The 13,378-nt window shown below is 48.9% G+C and overlaps 2 protein-coding genes across 5 annotated transcripts; both read left to right on the forward strand.

Annotated features, from left to right (window-relative positions):
• The first annotated feature begins 445 nt into the window (after nucleotides 1-445).
• S100a4 (S100 calcium binding protein A4) lies at nucleotides 446-2,668 on the forward strand. The gene is made up of 3 exons (XM_003475548.5): nucleotides 446-591; nucleotides 1,404-1,557; nucleotides 2,364-2,668. Exons 1-3 carry the CDS (start codon nucleotides 506-508, stop codon nucleotides 2,526-2,528), a joined length of 405 nt encoding a protein of 134 aa, XP_003475596.2. The 5' UTR covers nucleotides 446-505; the 3' UTR covers nucleotides 2,529-2,668.
• Nucleotides 2,669-2,813: 145 nt separating this feature from the next.
• S100a5 (S100 calcium binding protein A5) lies at nucleotides 2,814-7,681 on the forward strand. Of its 4 annotated transcripts, none has more exons than XM_013158578.3 (3): nucleotides 2,814-3,229; nucleotides 5,935-6,086; nucleotides 7,399-7,681. In XM_013158578.3, the coding sequence occupies exons 2-3, from the start codon at nucleotides 5,949-5,951 to the stop codon at nucleotides 7,540-7,542; spliced, it is 282 nt and encodes a 93-aa protein (XP_013014032.1). In that variant the 5' UTR covers nucleotides 2,814-3,229; nucleotides 5,935-5,948; the 3' UTR covers nucleotides 7,543-7,681. The 4 variants fall into 4 exon arrangements, with proteins under 4 accessions (XP_013014032.1, XP_063106582.1, XP_063106583.1 ...); XM_063250512.1 differs by lacking the exon at nucleotides 2,814-3,229 and adding an exon at nucleotides 5,258-5,403; XM_063250513.1 differs by lacking the exon at nucleotides 2,814-3,229 and having other exon boundaries at nucleotides 5,456-6,086; nucleotides 7,402-7,681.
• The last annotated feature ends 5,697 nt before the right edge of the window (nucleotides 7,682-13,378 follow it).

The raw sequence follows: 13,378 nt of genomic DNA on the forward strand, positions 1-13,378 counted from the left end.
TAGCTCTCCAAGACTTTTCTCCCTGACATTCCTGGGGAGAGTCCCAGAGCCCCTCCTGGTGCCCAAGTCTCCACCCCAGGCCTTGCCTGGCATGGGAGTGACCCCTCTGAGGAGGGAAGAAGGGCTGGCTGAGCTGTGCATAGCACACGCCTGGGCTCTCCTCTCCAGCTCTTGGGCAGCTGCATTTCTGGTGCAGTATCCACTGCCCTGCAACTTCTTTGCTTTCTGCCTGGTGCAGTGATTCCCTCCCTGGTCCCCACACCCCCTTTTCACACTGCCCTGTCCTCTAGCTCCCTAAACTTGGCTGATTTGTGGAATCTGAGTGGTGCCCACCCCATTAAGGTCCCTGATGATGTCCACAGGGTTCACTGCCTGTCTGGGTCTGCTTAGGGATGGGAGGCTTGGTTCCCAGGCTGGGCTGGTTGGTGGAGGGTGGTTTTGGGCTGTGGCACTTATAACATCAGCCTACAGCAGGAGGGCAGTATCCGTTCTTCCCCATCCCCTCATGGGCAGGGCCTTGCTGGGTATAAATAGGTCAGACTGCTGGGCTCTCCCCAAACCTCTCTGCTCAGCACTTCCTCTCTTGGTCTGGTAAGTTGTGCAGGGGTGGTTAGAGCCTGAATTGGCACAGCAGAATGGGAGGCTGTGGGGACCAGATATGCTAAGAAGATCCAGACATGAGGCTGGTGTGCAGGCTCTGGGGAGTGTATGTGTGTGTATCAAAAAATGAAAAACAGAAAAGTGTGTAGGTGGCTGGATTTGAGCTCTACGAGAACTTCCAAGATGCTAGATTTACACTATTATAGTGTGCGTGGTATGTGTGACCTGTGGTTGGCACACTGGCTTGTGACTGCTGGCTGCACAAGCTCATGTGTGCATATGTGGGTATGGGAAGCATGGTGAAGGCACCTGTGGGTTTTTGACTGGTAGAGCCCTATGAGCCTTGGCCCGCTACTCAGTGCCTAACCCAAGAGAGCCTGGCTTCCCCACCTTTCTTTCACCATTTGGTGGCTGTTTTTTTCCCCTGAAGGTCTCTGGGCAGGCTTCCAGCAACCGCGCCCAGCACTGGAGGAGAGAAGAATGGGCGAGGGCAGGGCGGGGAGCTTGTGGCTGAGCTGTGGGAGTGGTTTGGATTTAGCTAGGGTGGAAAAATGTTGTTGAGGCGAGGGCCTGAGGGAGGCCCAGGAACTGGCTTGCTGGCTGCCTGGATCTCCAGGGCCTGTGCAGAGGTCCCTGAAAATGTTTGCCATCTTCACCCTGCTGTGCACCCCTCCTACTAGAAGATGGACCCACTTTTCTGGGCTCCCCAGGGGTGGCACCTCAAGGATGGGGATGGAGTGAGTCACTCTAAGCTCATCTTTGGGGATGGGGGATAAGGGTGCTTCACTGCCTGCTGTCCCCAGGTCAGAGGCTGCCATGGCTCTTCCTCTGGAGAATGCCTTGGATGTGATGGTGTCCACCTTCCACAAGTACTCGGGTAAAGAAGGTGACAAGTTCAAGCTCAACAAATCAGAGCTGAAGGAGCTGCTGACCCGTGAGCTGTCCAGCTTCTTGGGGGTGAGTGGCTTCTGCCTTGGAGTGGTTCTCTCTGTGCAGTCTGCCCCCAAAAGAGGGTGGGGCCTAGGAGGCTTTAGCTTTTATGCAGAGCAAAATGCAGTTGGAGGTATCGCTGTCAGGAGACAGGATTAGAGAGTGAGATCTGGTTGCTTGGTGTGGAAAAACACAGTACTACTCATGGTCCCCAACAAAGGACCAAGAATGAATGCTCACTTGTCAGGTGCTCTTCTAGGTGCTTTGTACTAATTAATTGAAGAGAACTGTAAAGCTCAGAGAGCTAAGTAGCTTCTGATGTGGTCAGCGTACAAAACTGGTGTAGCCCAGTGGTAGAGTACAGTGATTGCCTAACATGCATGACACTATGGTTCATTCTCCACACCACAAAACAAAACTGTGATCCAGATCAGGACTGTTTGACTTTCACCATCAGCCCTACAGTGGCCAGTCTTTGGGTTTCTTCTCTGTGTGAAGACACAATTATGAAGACATATGCACACCTACAGACTCCCCCTGCCCCAACAATAACATCTTACAGGTGTTAACACATTGCTTTCATGACTTTGCTTAATTGGATAATTAAAACAAATGTGAGTGAAGATGTAGTTCCACCACTTCCCAATGCCTCAAGATATTGAGAATTCTTCATCCAGGGAACAATTTTCTCCACCGTGGCTTAGTCCTGAAACTCCAAAGCCATTAGCCTTCCTGAGCTCCAGTCTAGAGGCAGAAACCCAGTGTAGTCTTAGCCCCGGTTCTCCACCCCTTCTTGGCTTCTGTGTTTAACCTGTAGCTTCTTCTGCTTTCAGAAAAGGACGGATGAAGCTGCTTTTCAGAAGCTGATGAGCAACCTGGACTGCAACCGGGACAACGAGGTGGACTTCCAGGAGTACTGTGTCTTCCTGTCCTGCATTGCTATGATGTGCAATGAGTTCTTCGAAGGCTGCCCAGATAAGCAGCCCCGGAAGAAGTGATGGCTCCTCACATGCAATGGAGTGGGAGTGGGGTCTGTAGCTGGGGCCCTCCCATGTGGCAGTGAGCATAGCGCCTCACTCTGGTTTTTTCAGATGTGTATATGATGCTGAGCAAATTCAATAAAGAATTTTGGAAGCTACTGTTGGGAACAGAGCTTGGCAGAGTGTGTTGGGGTTGAGGAATATGTTATCGGGTGACAGTGGGGAACACCAGGAGTTGAGTTGCAGTTTTGTGGATAGTTAACTAGTGAAAACTAAGAGGGATATGAGGTGTTGAGTGTGTGTGTGTGTGTGTGTGTGTGGTAAAGTGGACTCTGATAGGATGTAAACAAGGAAAAGGGACCACCAGGAGCTTGGAAAGCCCCAGCTGGGGGATGTTAGCTAGCCTGCTGTCCCTCCCACCTCTCTCCAGCTCTGTTTCTGGCAGGACCTCAAACTGAGACTGGAATGGAATTGAAGGTCACATCTGCTTTTGGTTGGGATTTGGAGGAAACACAATAGGGCTAAGTCACGAGGAGGGAGTTGTGAGGCCAGAGTGGGATGGGAGGACGCTGTCCCTCAGTCCTGACATTTACAGTCCAGGCCCTGCTTGCTACCCCTTCCAGCTCACTGGCTTCATTCCACAGGAACTGAGTAATCCTTTCCTTCCACGGCTGGGTCGGGGAAGCAGTGTAGTTGGGGATCTTTTCCAGCGGCATGAGGTAGTTATTTTCTCTCTGCTCGTGAGTTCCTGGGATGAGATTTGTTATGAGGAATTGTGCTCTTTCAGAGGAGGACAAGAGTGTCAGAAGGGATGAGCTAGGGGCAATGGCTGGGGGTGATAAGGAAGATGATGACAATAGATTTAGAGACAAAATTCTAGACACACGATCTGTGAAGTGATATAGAAACTCTCCCACCCAAAAACATGAAGCATGATGCTCCTTTCACTTAGAACAAGTTAAAGGCTGTAGCTCCAGAGCTCAAGGCCATGCCTGGGAGACATGGAGACTTAAGTAAAGGGTGCACAGATACTCAGCTAGGAGCTGGAGGGCTTGGTTTCTTTAACCTTCCAGGCTTCTCTTTTCCTCCCCAGAGCTTTTTTCCCCTGCAGCTTCAGAAGAGTAGGGTAGATGACTCAGATGTTCCCCTGGAATTGAACTCTAGAGACCTTGGTGCAGGAAAAATTTGCTGTTTCCCCTTCTTACTCCCAGTCAGTCTGCCCATTTCCACGGGAGTGCCCTCCCCTGAGGCTCAGCCTGCATCTCGCCTACTGGAAACTCCTGTTACTTAGCAACCAGTTCCTAACATTGCAGCTGGGGGTAGGGAAGGCATAGGGGGAACTAAGGAGGATTCAGGCAGGCTCGGGTGGGACTGCAGCAGGGATGGTTACTAAGTCCCTAGTCCACTTCTGTCCTCATGCTTGGTTTTCTTAGTGGTGGAGCAATGTCTGGGACACAGGGAACTCTCCCCGATACTTCTGTGTCTCATTGTGCACACACTAAACCTACCCTCACCCATCCAACCTCTACCCCATCCCCAGGCTTTCCCCTGAATCTTCTCCAGTTGCTGATTCTCAGTTCTCTGTGTCAGCAGTCTCAGACAATTCTTTCTGTGAAGGTTTAGAAGAATAGTGGTGCACATGTATGCCTGTAATTCCAGCACTCAGGAGGCTGAGGCAGGAAGTTCACTGTGAGTGCAAGGCTTCATAGTCCAAGGCAGCCTAAATGACATAGAGGGATCCTATCTCAAAAAACAAAACAAAACAAAACAAATCCCATTCTTTAAAAACTCTTTGCTTCATAGAAGCTGATGACATTGACTGTGTGTGGAGGAAATATTCTCCCACACTGACTGATGGAGATTTGTTGTGGTGGGTGGGAGGGTCTCTGTGCAGAGTGGCCTCGGATGTGAGGAGGGCCCTATGTTTGACCAACCTGTACCTCTCCTCTTCTGCCTATTGCTCCGTCATGTGGTGAGTTCTGAGCTTTGACTGAAAAAGCAAAGTTTCTGGAGTTGAAGACATGTGCACCATGGTGAACTCAGGGTGCTCCTTGCCCATGTTTGTAAACAAGGATGGTAAAAGTAGCAGGAGGTACTCACAAGAGCATACTCTACAGGGTGCATTCACCCCTTCTCATTGGCTGCATCTCTATCTGATCTCCTGGGCACTCAGAGCAAGGGAATAAAGTCAGAGAGCAGTGGGTGGGTGGGAGGCTGTTGCTGCTGCTTGGCTTCTTTGGGTTTGCTCCCTCTTGGTGAGTCCTTCCTTCTGATGTCCCTGCTCATCTGTGCTGGGCCGCACAGGGTGAGGAAGCCAGAGGGTGACAAATAACAGCCACTTCCACAAAGAAGGCCCTGCTCTGCAAATGGGTTTGTGCTCAGGGAAGAAGGAGCAGAGTTTGGGAATGTGACTATAAGAATTTCTTGCTAAGTAGCTCTAGATGGAGATGGGAACCAGAACTGGCCAGAATGCTCTCGCAGATGTCCAGAGGCCCTTGTTTTGGCCTGTGGTCCTGGCTGAGTCTTTTCAAGGTGGGAGAAGCTGAGGTCTTTGGGTGGTGGGAGATGAATGATGCCCCAGTTGAAGAACTGCGGAGTGGGTTTTGGGTTGGAAATGGGAGCCAGCACCTCCTTCCTCCTGGCTCCAGACTCCCCACAGGATCTACCTATAGCACTTAAATTCTGTGGGTGTTGCCTCCTTCCTCCCTAAAGGGATGTGGTTTTTAGGTCTGAGTCAGAAGCTCCAGCTGCCTCTTCTCTATGTGGGTGGCTCTGTTGACAGAAGTGAGGCCTTCACTCAAATACAAGCTCTGGATCCAGGTCTCAGAGATTGTTGCCTCCCAGCCAGTCTGTGGATGCAGGTCTTGAGCAGCTCTGGGGATTGTGACTTAAGGTCAGCGGCAAGTCTTGCTTGTTGCTGAGACCTTATCTCCCGCCTCCCCAAACCCCACTTTTATCCCTGGACTCTCTGCAGTATCCCCTACTTTTATAGCAAGGCATTCCTTGATATCAGCTGCTGAGGGTACTGGAAAAGTGGATGACTAATGTGGAAACTGCCACTGGAAAACCAGTGTCCATCTGGATGGGGGCAGAGAGAACATTCTGATCCTATATCTTCTCCCCTATCTGCCACCAGTTCTTTTGGGGAATCATCCTGTCAATTCCCAGGCCCCTTTGTCAACACCTTCTGAGCAGAGGACTCTTCCTTAGGGGATGTGCATCTCACTGTTCCAGTTGTTCAGCATTTTCCTTGGTCTCACAGAACCTGTCCAGACCTGGGTGAACATTCTTGGTGGATTTTGGCCTCACTGTGGGTTCAAATCCCCAGGCCTTGGAAAGAGGGGTGTAGGGGTAGAATAGTTGTGACTGGGAGCAGAAGGCCTGGCTTCCTGAGGACTGTGATGCTTCCCTTTACCCACTCCAGAGCTGAACACTGTGATGGAGACTCCTCTTGAGAAGGCTTTGACCACGATGGTCACCACTTTTCACAAATATTCAGGAAGAGAGGGTAGCAAGCTGACCCTGAGCAGGAAGGAACTGAAGGAGCTGATAAAGAAGGAACTGAATCTTGGGGAGGTAGGTAACCATTCCCTCATCTCTATCACCAAGTCTGAGTGGTCCCTTTGGGGGACACACACCTATCCTCGGGTTCTCTAACCTAGGGGCAGGTTGGCAGAAGGGTATGTCCAGAGACAGAAGGAAGAGGCTGGACATCTCAAGTCAACATAGCTCAAGACCTCTGTTCTGAGAATGAGTTGGGGTCTCACTGAGAAGGAGCAGGGCTGAGTCATGCACTACAACCTGCGTGAAGCTACAGAACCAGAGGAAGCAGGCTTTGATGGCCAGGCCAGGTGTCATAGTGTAGCAGAACCTGTGCTAGGGAAAGTAAAGAGTTCTGGGGTGTCCAGGTCAGGTTGTGCACAACTCAAGGAGAGGGACACGGCCTAATTTTCCTTTGTGTGCTAGGCCTCTGCCCTCGGATTGTGTTGACATGTGAACTAAAAGATTAATTTGTGGACAGAGGATAGGAAGGAAACAGAACAGATTCACAGGAGACAGAGATGGAGGGAAGGCCCATGTGGTAAACATGACATTATTTTTACAGTTAAAAAAAGCTGAGGCTCAGATATATTACAGAACTTGTCCAGTGAATGGCTGAGGTGGACAAGTTCCTGGCCTGTGTTTCTTCTTTTTTTCCTTTACTGTTCAGCCTAGGGGCAGACTTTTCCAGAGCATCCTGAACCCTGGTGGGCCCTCAGACAGAAGGTCCCAGAGTGTTTTCCTGGGCAAGGGATTAAGCCAGGGGTGAACAATGATCTCTGGACTTTCTGCCAGGCTCCTGGAGTTAATGAGGGCAGAAGGAGGGGCCACTAGTCCCTGGGGGCTAATTACTGGGGGACAGGAGCACAAGGGACAGCCTGGGCAAAACAGGGGCCCAGCTGGGGACTAGGATCTTGATGCAGACAATTTCCATCTCTTCCATATCCTGGAACCTAGGAAGTCCTAGAGCTGAGGACAGTGAATAGGACCTTTCTCCTGATGATGGCTGTCTCCATTCTGGTAGAGCCAGGGTAATAGGATAGGGCACCAGACAGAGTACAGTTGAGCACTAGATTTGCTCATTGCAGTGTACTGTCTCAGGGAAAGATCTATTGTCTGGGCCCCCTTACAAGCAGCCCTAGATTATTATTCCTTTTGCTGGGGGAAGGTGTAGGGAAGGGAGGTTAGGCTGCCCCGCCCCCATGGTCATTCTGTGCCGGGTATGGGCTGAGTCCAGACTCTGGGGTGGAGCTGCTCACAGTGGGGACACCCTCAGCCTGCCTAGCAGTGGGTGGTGGAGCAGGGCTGGAGGGGCTCCTGAGCTGACTCTCATCCTGGGTCTTCCCAGAAGATGAAGGAGAGCAGCATTGATGACCTGATGAAGAGCCTGGATAAGAACTGTGATCTGGAGATTGACTTCAAAGAGTACTCGGTGTTCCTAACCACGCTGTGCATGGCCTACAATGACTTTTTCCTGGAGGACAACAAATGACCTGGACTGCCCTTTGTCGTCCCTGTCACCCCCTTGCCCCTGACTGCTATAGCTCCTCTCACAGACCCTCTTTGACCCCATCCCCTCCTCTTTGATGGATCCTTCCATGAGAGGAAATAAAGAGTTTCCATTCCAAGCACTGGGCAGCTGCCTGGTCCTGACAGTGTCTTCTTCACCTTGGCACTGGTGGGGCATCCAAGTAGAGGTTTTCCCTGCTCCAGTGTAACAGACTCCCACCCAATGCTATCCTTTGCTCTTCTGAACAATGAGGAAGCTGCCCAGGCTTTCAAATGCTTCTTAGTTGTTGCAAGGAGGCACACAAAGTGGAGTGGGGAAGTGGTTTGACAGAGCAAACATGGGATGATTGGGGTGTGGCTCCCAGGGCAGCAGTGGGCACAGGTCTGACCTGGGGCCAGCATGCAGGAGGTGACTGGTACCAGGGGACCCTGGCATGCACACAGCTCCCTACACCTCTCCTCCATTACACTTTAGCAGCCCCCAGCACCCAGCACCCAGCCCCGAGAGTCTCTGGCCATCACTGCTTTTTTTCTTTCCCTCTCCGTCTCAGGAGACCTGGGCCGAAAAACTTTTCACTAAAGGATGAATGACTAACAGTGCTTGCAGAGTGCTCTCTGAGTGGAATTCAGGCAGTAGGGTGAGGGATGAGTGGAACCCATAGCTTGTGGGGACCGACGTTCAGATCCCTTACACACATCCTTGTAGCCTCGGCTCTCGAGACCCTTTCCTGGAATTGCTCCTCACCACCTTGGGGTGGGGCATCCCCACACCTTCTTGACGTTGCTCCTGCGCTAAGTAAGCAGTGGCAGGTAGGTAGCTGGGGAAGAAGCGGGTGACTACACCTACTTCCCGGTGCCCTGTGCCTGCCAGGAGGTGCAAACTTAATTATGGGAATTAGGACTTCACACCAGCCGCCAGCCGTCCTTTTGCAGTGGCGTCCACCAGGTCACCTCGTCCTGCCTGACAGATCTCTGCTCCAGACCCGGAGCAGCCAGGACGGGAGGAGTGGAGAGTAGGGCTAGTGTGCACGGGGTGGGGCCCGGGAGGTGGCATTGGGGACTCTGCCAATGCCTGCCTTCCGGATCGGCCCATATAAGGGCAGCCAGGCGGGGCACTCCACCCCTCGACCACCGCCTAGCGCTCTGCTGGCCGCTGACCAGTGCAGTGAGTTCTGGTGGGGCAATCGAGTGGCGCAGCTCAGCCTGCACTCGCTGGCTGGGTTTCAGACACCCTGTCCTGGCCGGTGTGGGGGCTTCTGCGGCGGGCTTTGGATCCGCACTGAGGAGGGAAAAGCTTGGGCAGAGGCCACCCCGGGCAGCTCTCTGACTAGGGTATCTCCGTGGGGTGGCTCTCATGGGGCTCTTTGGGATGCTGGAGGGTGTGGCCTGGGTGTGCCTCTATCGTTATATGGCCCAGGATGGTCTCTGCCCAATCATATTCTCCAACTTTCTCATATTCTCCAACTTTTCCTGGGGAGCCAGCTCTCAACCTGCCCAAAGCTGTCTAATGGCTCCTTGGGGCCTTTTTTTTTTGTACGGGGATCAAACTCAGGACTGTGTACTTACAAGGTGGGTGCTTATGCTGCTGAGCTAAATCCCCAGCCCAAGCCCTTGGAGCCTTTTGACCCACTTCTCCTCCTCAGCTCTGGTCCCCTGGGCCCTACTCTCTAGCAAAGGGAGTTGCAGGTGGCGAGAACAGAGCTCCTGGGGTGTGTGGTGAACAAGAAGTCCTCTCGACTGGGACAACCCCTATGCCACCAGCTCCTAGACCAGCTGGCAGCCATGGCACCCTGTCTGGATGAGATCATTGGTCACCTTGTGTCCCTCTTTCACATGTATGCTGGCAGGGATGGTGACAAGAACACCCTTACAAAGGGGGAGCTCAGGAAGCTGACGGAGAAGGGGTTCCCTGGGGTCCTTGTGAGTAGTTTGCTCCAACCTCGATTGCCTCCACTTGTTCACTCACTGCCTAACCCATCTATTGCTTAGAGGGGGGGCAGGTGCTCTCACCAGGTGTTCACTCCATCTGAGCAAGAGGCAGGGGTGGGGGAGAAGTAAAGCCAATCGGAAGCCAAGAGAGATTACCATCCTTGGTGACAGTTAGAGTGGTTTGCATGAGAGAAAGAGGCTACCTAGGAAGGAGGAAGAAGAGAACCTAGGATGTTTGCTAACACTGAGCCTGCACCTCTCATTCTAACGCTAGAATCTGCATGAGGTGGAGATCGAACAATTGTTCGCTAGCCTGGGCAGTAACAAAAGGGTGAACTTTCCTGGAGGTCTTGGCTGTGATCTCCTATGACACTTTCAGGAAGCCCAAATAAATTGGAAGATGCCATCTGGGGCGGGGTGTCCTGAGTTAAATCCAGCTGTAAGTAATTACACAATAAATTTCTTTGGATCAGATCTCTTGTGTCCTAACTTCTCAGTGATTTCTTTTTGGCCTGGTGTTGTACCAGCCACCAGAAAGACTGCTTCACAGTTGATCTCTAGGAGTCAGTCATTGACTCTCAAGGCCTGGGGACCCACTATTAATATTGCAGGGAGCCATTACTTGCATCAGAAAAGATGTCCCTCTCGGCAAAACCATCTTAAGTGTTTTTGAGTAGAGAGGATGTAGGCTGAGCCTGGAGAAGGAATGGTGCCTGGGCTGCATTGTTATGGAGTGTGGGGTTCCTAGGAATTTGGCAGACAGTCCTGGCAGGCTCCTGAAGACACCTTGGGCTCTGGGTGTGGTGAGAAGGGATACTTTGGGCCATCCCTAGGGTGGGGCCAGTCTACTTTTTCACCATGGTGGGGTGGGATAGAGTGGGCATGTATGAGACGTCCAGGGCTTGGCCCCAGGAATTTTTCTGAGATCACTGAGGACATGGGCTGATGGAGTTTACAGTGGTTACTCATGTCCTCGTTTCAGAGGAGGTAGGCACACTATAGGAGACAGTCCCTACATTCAAAGATGGTGAGCTTCATATTGGGGTGGTGGTATGAGGAGCACATCATGAGGGGTCCACAAAAGGTGAATAATGTTGGTCCTTGGCCAGGCCAAATGCTCAGGATTCAAATGTTAGGAAAAGGGGGATCTTTTGGCTTTGAGGATTCAACCCCAAATTAAAGCAACTCAGCTTCATTTTGGACACATGCACTATAGGCAAGTCAAGAAGGGAAGATAGTGTGCAAAGACAAATAGAATCTGAGTCCCCTCTGGGGACTAGAAGACCTTCACATAAGCCACTACTGACCAAGGAAGGTGGATTGTTTCAGTGGGCAGAGGCTGCAGGGTTGCCCCGGCCAGGCCATCAGCCCTGCACTTCTAAGGTAGGTCGAGCTGAGGATATAGCTCAGTGGCACAAGTGCTTGCCTGGCAAGTGTGAGGTCCTGAGTTCAATCCCTGATACAAAAAAAAAAAAAAAAAAAAGAAAGAAAGAAAAATAGTAAGGCGGGTTGGAGGGATGGGGAGAGGAAGATAAATGCATAGTTACCAGCTGAGTGAACATGCCTGTGCTTAGCTTCTGTTTCTTCATGGGTACAGGTGAAGGGTGAACAAAAATGCAGAATTAAGAAATAAAACAAAATCCCTAACAAATAAGAAGCCTTTGGTTTGCACAGGGATATAATTTTTAAAAGGGTTTTCTTTTGTGTGGAGAAAGGGAAGGAAGCAGTGTTCACCGAATCCAGTAGCAGCATGAGGTGTGGTCAGTAGCACAGACTGGTTATTTTTATTTGCTCCAAAAGATTTAAAGTCAGAATTGAACCCTTTGAACTTGCTGGTGAGCATGGTCCAGGCTCACAGGAGACGGAGATGTTCAGATGGAGCTGGCACCTTCACACTGGATTCCATTGCTGGCAATGACCCAGGGTGCCCACATTCCTCTTTCTTTGGTTGAGTGCGCCCCTGTTCCCTTGCATAGCTGACATCAGTGCTATCATGTAGTCAGCCCTATACCTGGGAAGCAGAAACAGCAGCACCATGGTCTGTTTCTAGAAGCTAGGCTAGGCCCCAGATAAGGAGGGGCTTTAGTGTTGAGACAGGTATTGGGTTGCTTGTTCTCCATCAAGCTTACCTGAAATTGTTCAGAATAACTCCACCATCTTACACCAAAGAGTAGAGCAAGGTGCTATGCTGTTGTATTCACCGTCTGCTCATCTTCAGAAGGCCTATGTGTACTGGATAGCATTAACACTATGTAACAAGTGAAAAGACTGAGTAGTTACAGAAGCTGGTCCCACTATCCAGATAGAACTCCCAGGTAAGAAGGGACTCCAGGGCTTGTGATCCCAGGCCAGCTTCTAGGTGCTTATCTCAGCCTGTACTGCTAGCTTTATGATTTACTCTGGTCATTTCTTCTTTCTCATTTCCTCAATGCTTTAATTAAATATTGGAAGATATTCAAGCAATTTATAGATTACATCTAAGACATATTATGGCATAAGAGGCCATATAAAGGCATAAGAAATATTTATTAGCCAAAGATATAGGACACACTCCAGGGCAGATTGCAGGTGCTCAAGGAAATAAGGCACGATATTTTATGGTTTAGGAGAATATGTCTGTGGAATTTGATAATCTATAGTCTTATTCTCTGTCTTTGTAAGACATATTAATAACATAAAAGCACTCAGTTTAACCCGGTTTAAAAAATGAATATTACCATTGCTTTTTAAAACTTTTTTAAACCCCTGACTTGTCTTTCTCATCTTATTTCCTTCCCTTGCGATGAATCACTATTTGGTCATTGTTTATCATTTACTTTGTTTCCCTAATAATTTTTACAAATGTAAATAAATAAATAAATGTGGATTTGCATCATTATAATTTTTGAGATTCACCCTAATTATTGAATGTAGCTGTAATTTAAGTTTCTTATATAACAGTTCATCTTATGATTATAAAATAACTTATTTTACCTATTGCTGATTTTTTTTTATTTTAAAGAGAATAAAATCAAACCAAACAAAACACAATAAAGCTAATCAGAACAGAATAATGAAAGTGATACAAAACTTCAAAACAAAATAGGAAATCAACAATGGGTACCATAATGTGTCTTATTGTCTTCAAAATAGTTAGCATTATAGGATTTCAAAACAAGATAATAGGAGATCAACAATAGCTATCATAATTCTTTCCATTATCTTCAAAATGGCTGCCCATGCCATCAGTCACAGTAATATCAAACATAACAAGACAGAATAAAACCAAACCTAATAAAACTATGAAAACAATACAAGAATTCAAAACAAGATAGTAAGAAATTAAAAATAGTTACCACCTTCCCTTTTTAGATGTTTCCTCCTCTTTTACTTTCACAATATCTATTGTACATTTTGGATTCCTTTCGTTTTTTGCACTAGGAGATATCCTGGTGTTCACCCATATGAATCTGAACCATTTCACCCATGAGCATAATCTCCAGTTGCATCCATTTACATACAAGAGCCTTGAGATTATCCTTTTTTATAGCTGAGTAGCTTTCCATTGTATGAAAATACCATATCTTTCATATCCTTTCTGCAGTTGATGGGCAAGCTACCCCTGGTTTTTTCTGGCTTCCTGTCCCTTGGAACATTGTTTTCTCTCCTTTGACTTTTGGTCTATGAATTTTCTTTTGAGTTAAATATGTTTCTTTTATATTTTAATTTTATATTTATATTTTTATACATCATATCTATCCATTCTTGTTTCTTGATCCACTCTCCCTGTATTTCTTTTTATTGATGAATTGAGGCCATCTACATTAATGGTTATAACTGGCATGCACTGGTTCATCTCTGTCATGATATCCTCCTGCGGTTGACTCCTCACTTTTTTCTTTTGTTCAATT

The sequence above is a fragment of the Cavia porcellus genome, unplaced genomic scaffold (genome assembly GCF_034190915.1).
Source record: "Cavia porcellus strain 051 isolate PalLab524CR breed Dunkin Hartley unplaced genomic scaffold, mCavPor4.1 scaffold_6, whole genome shotgun sequence".
NCBI lineage: Eukaryota > Metazoa > Chordata > Mammalia > Rodentia > Caviidae > Cavia > Cavia porcellus.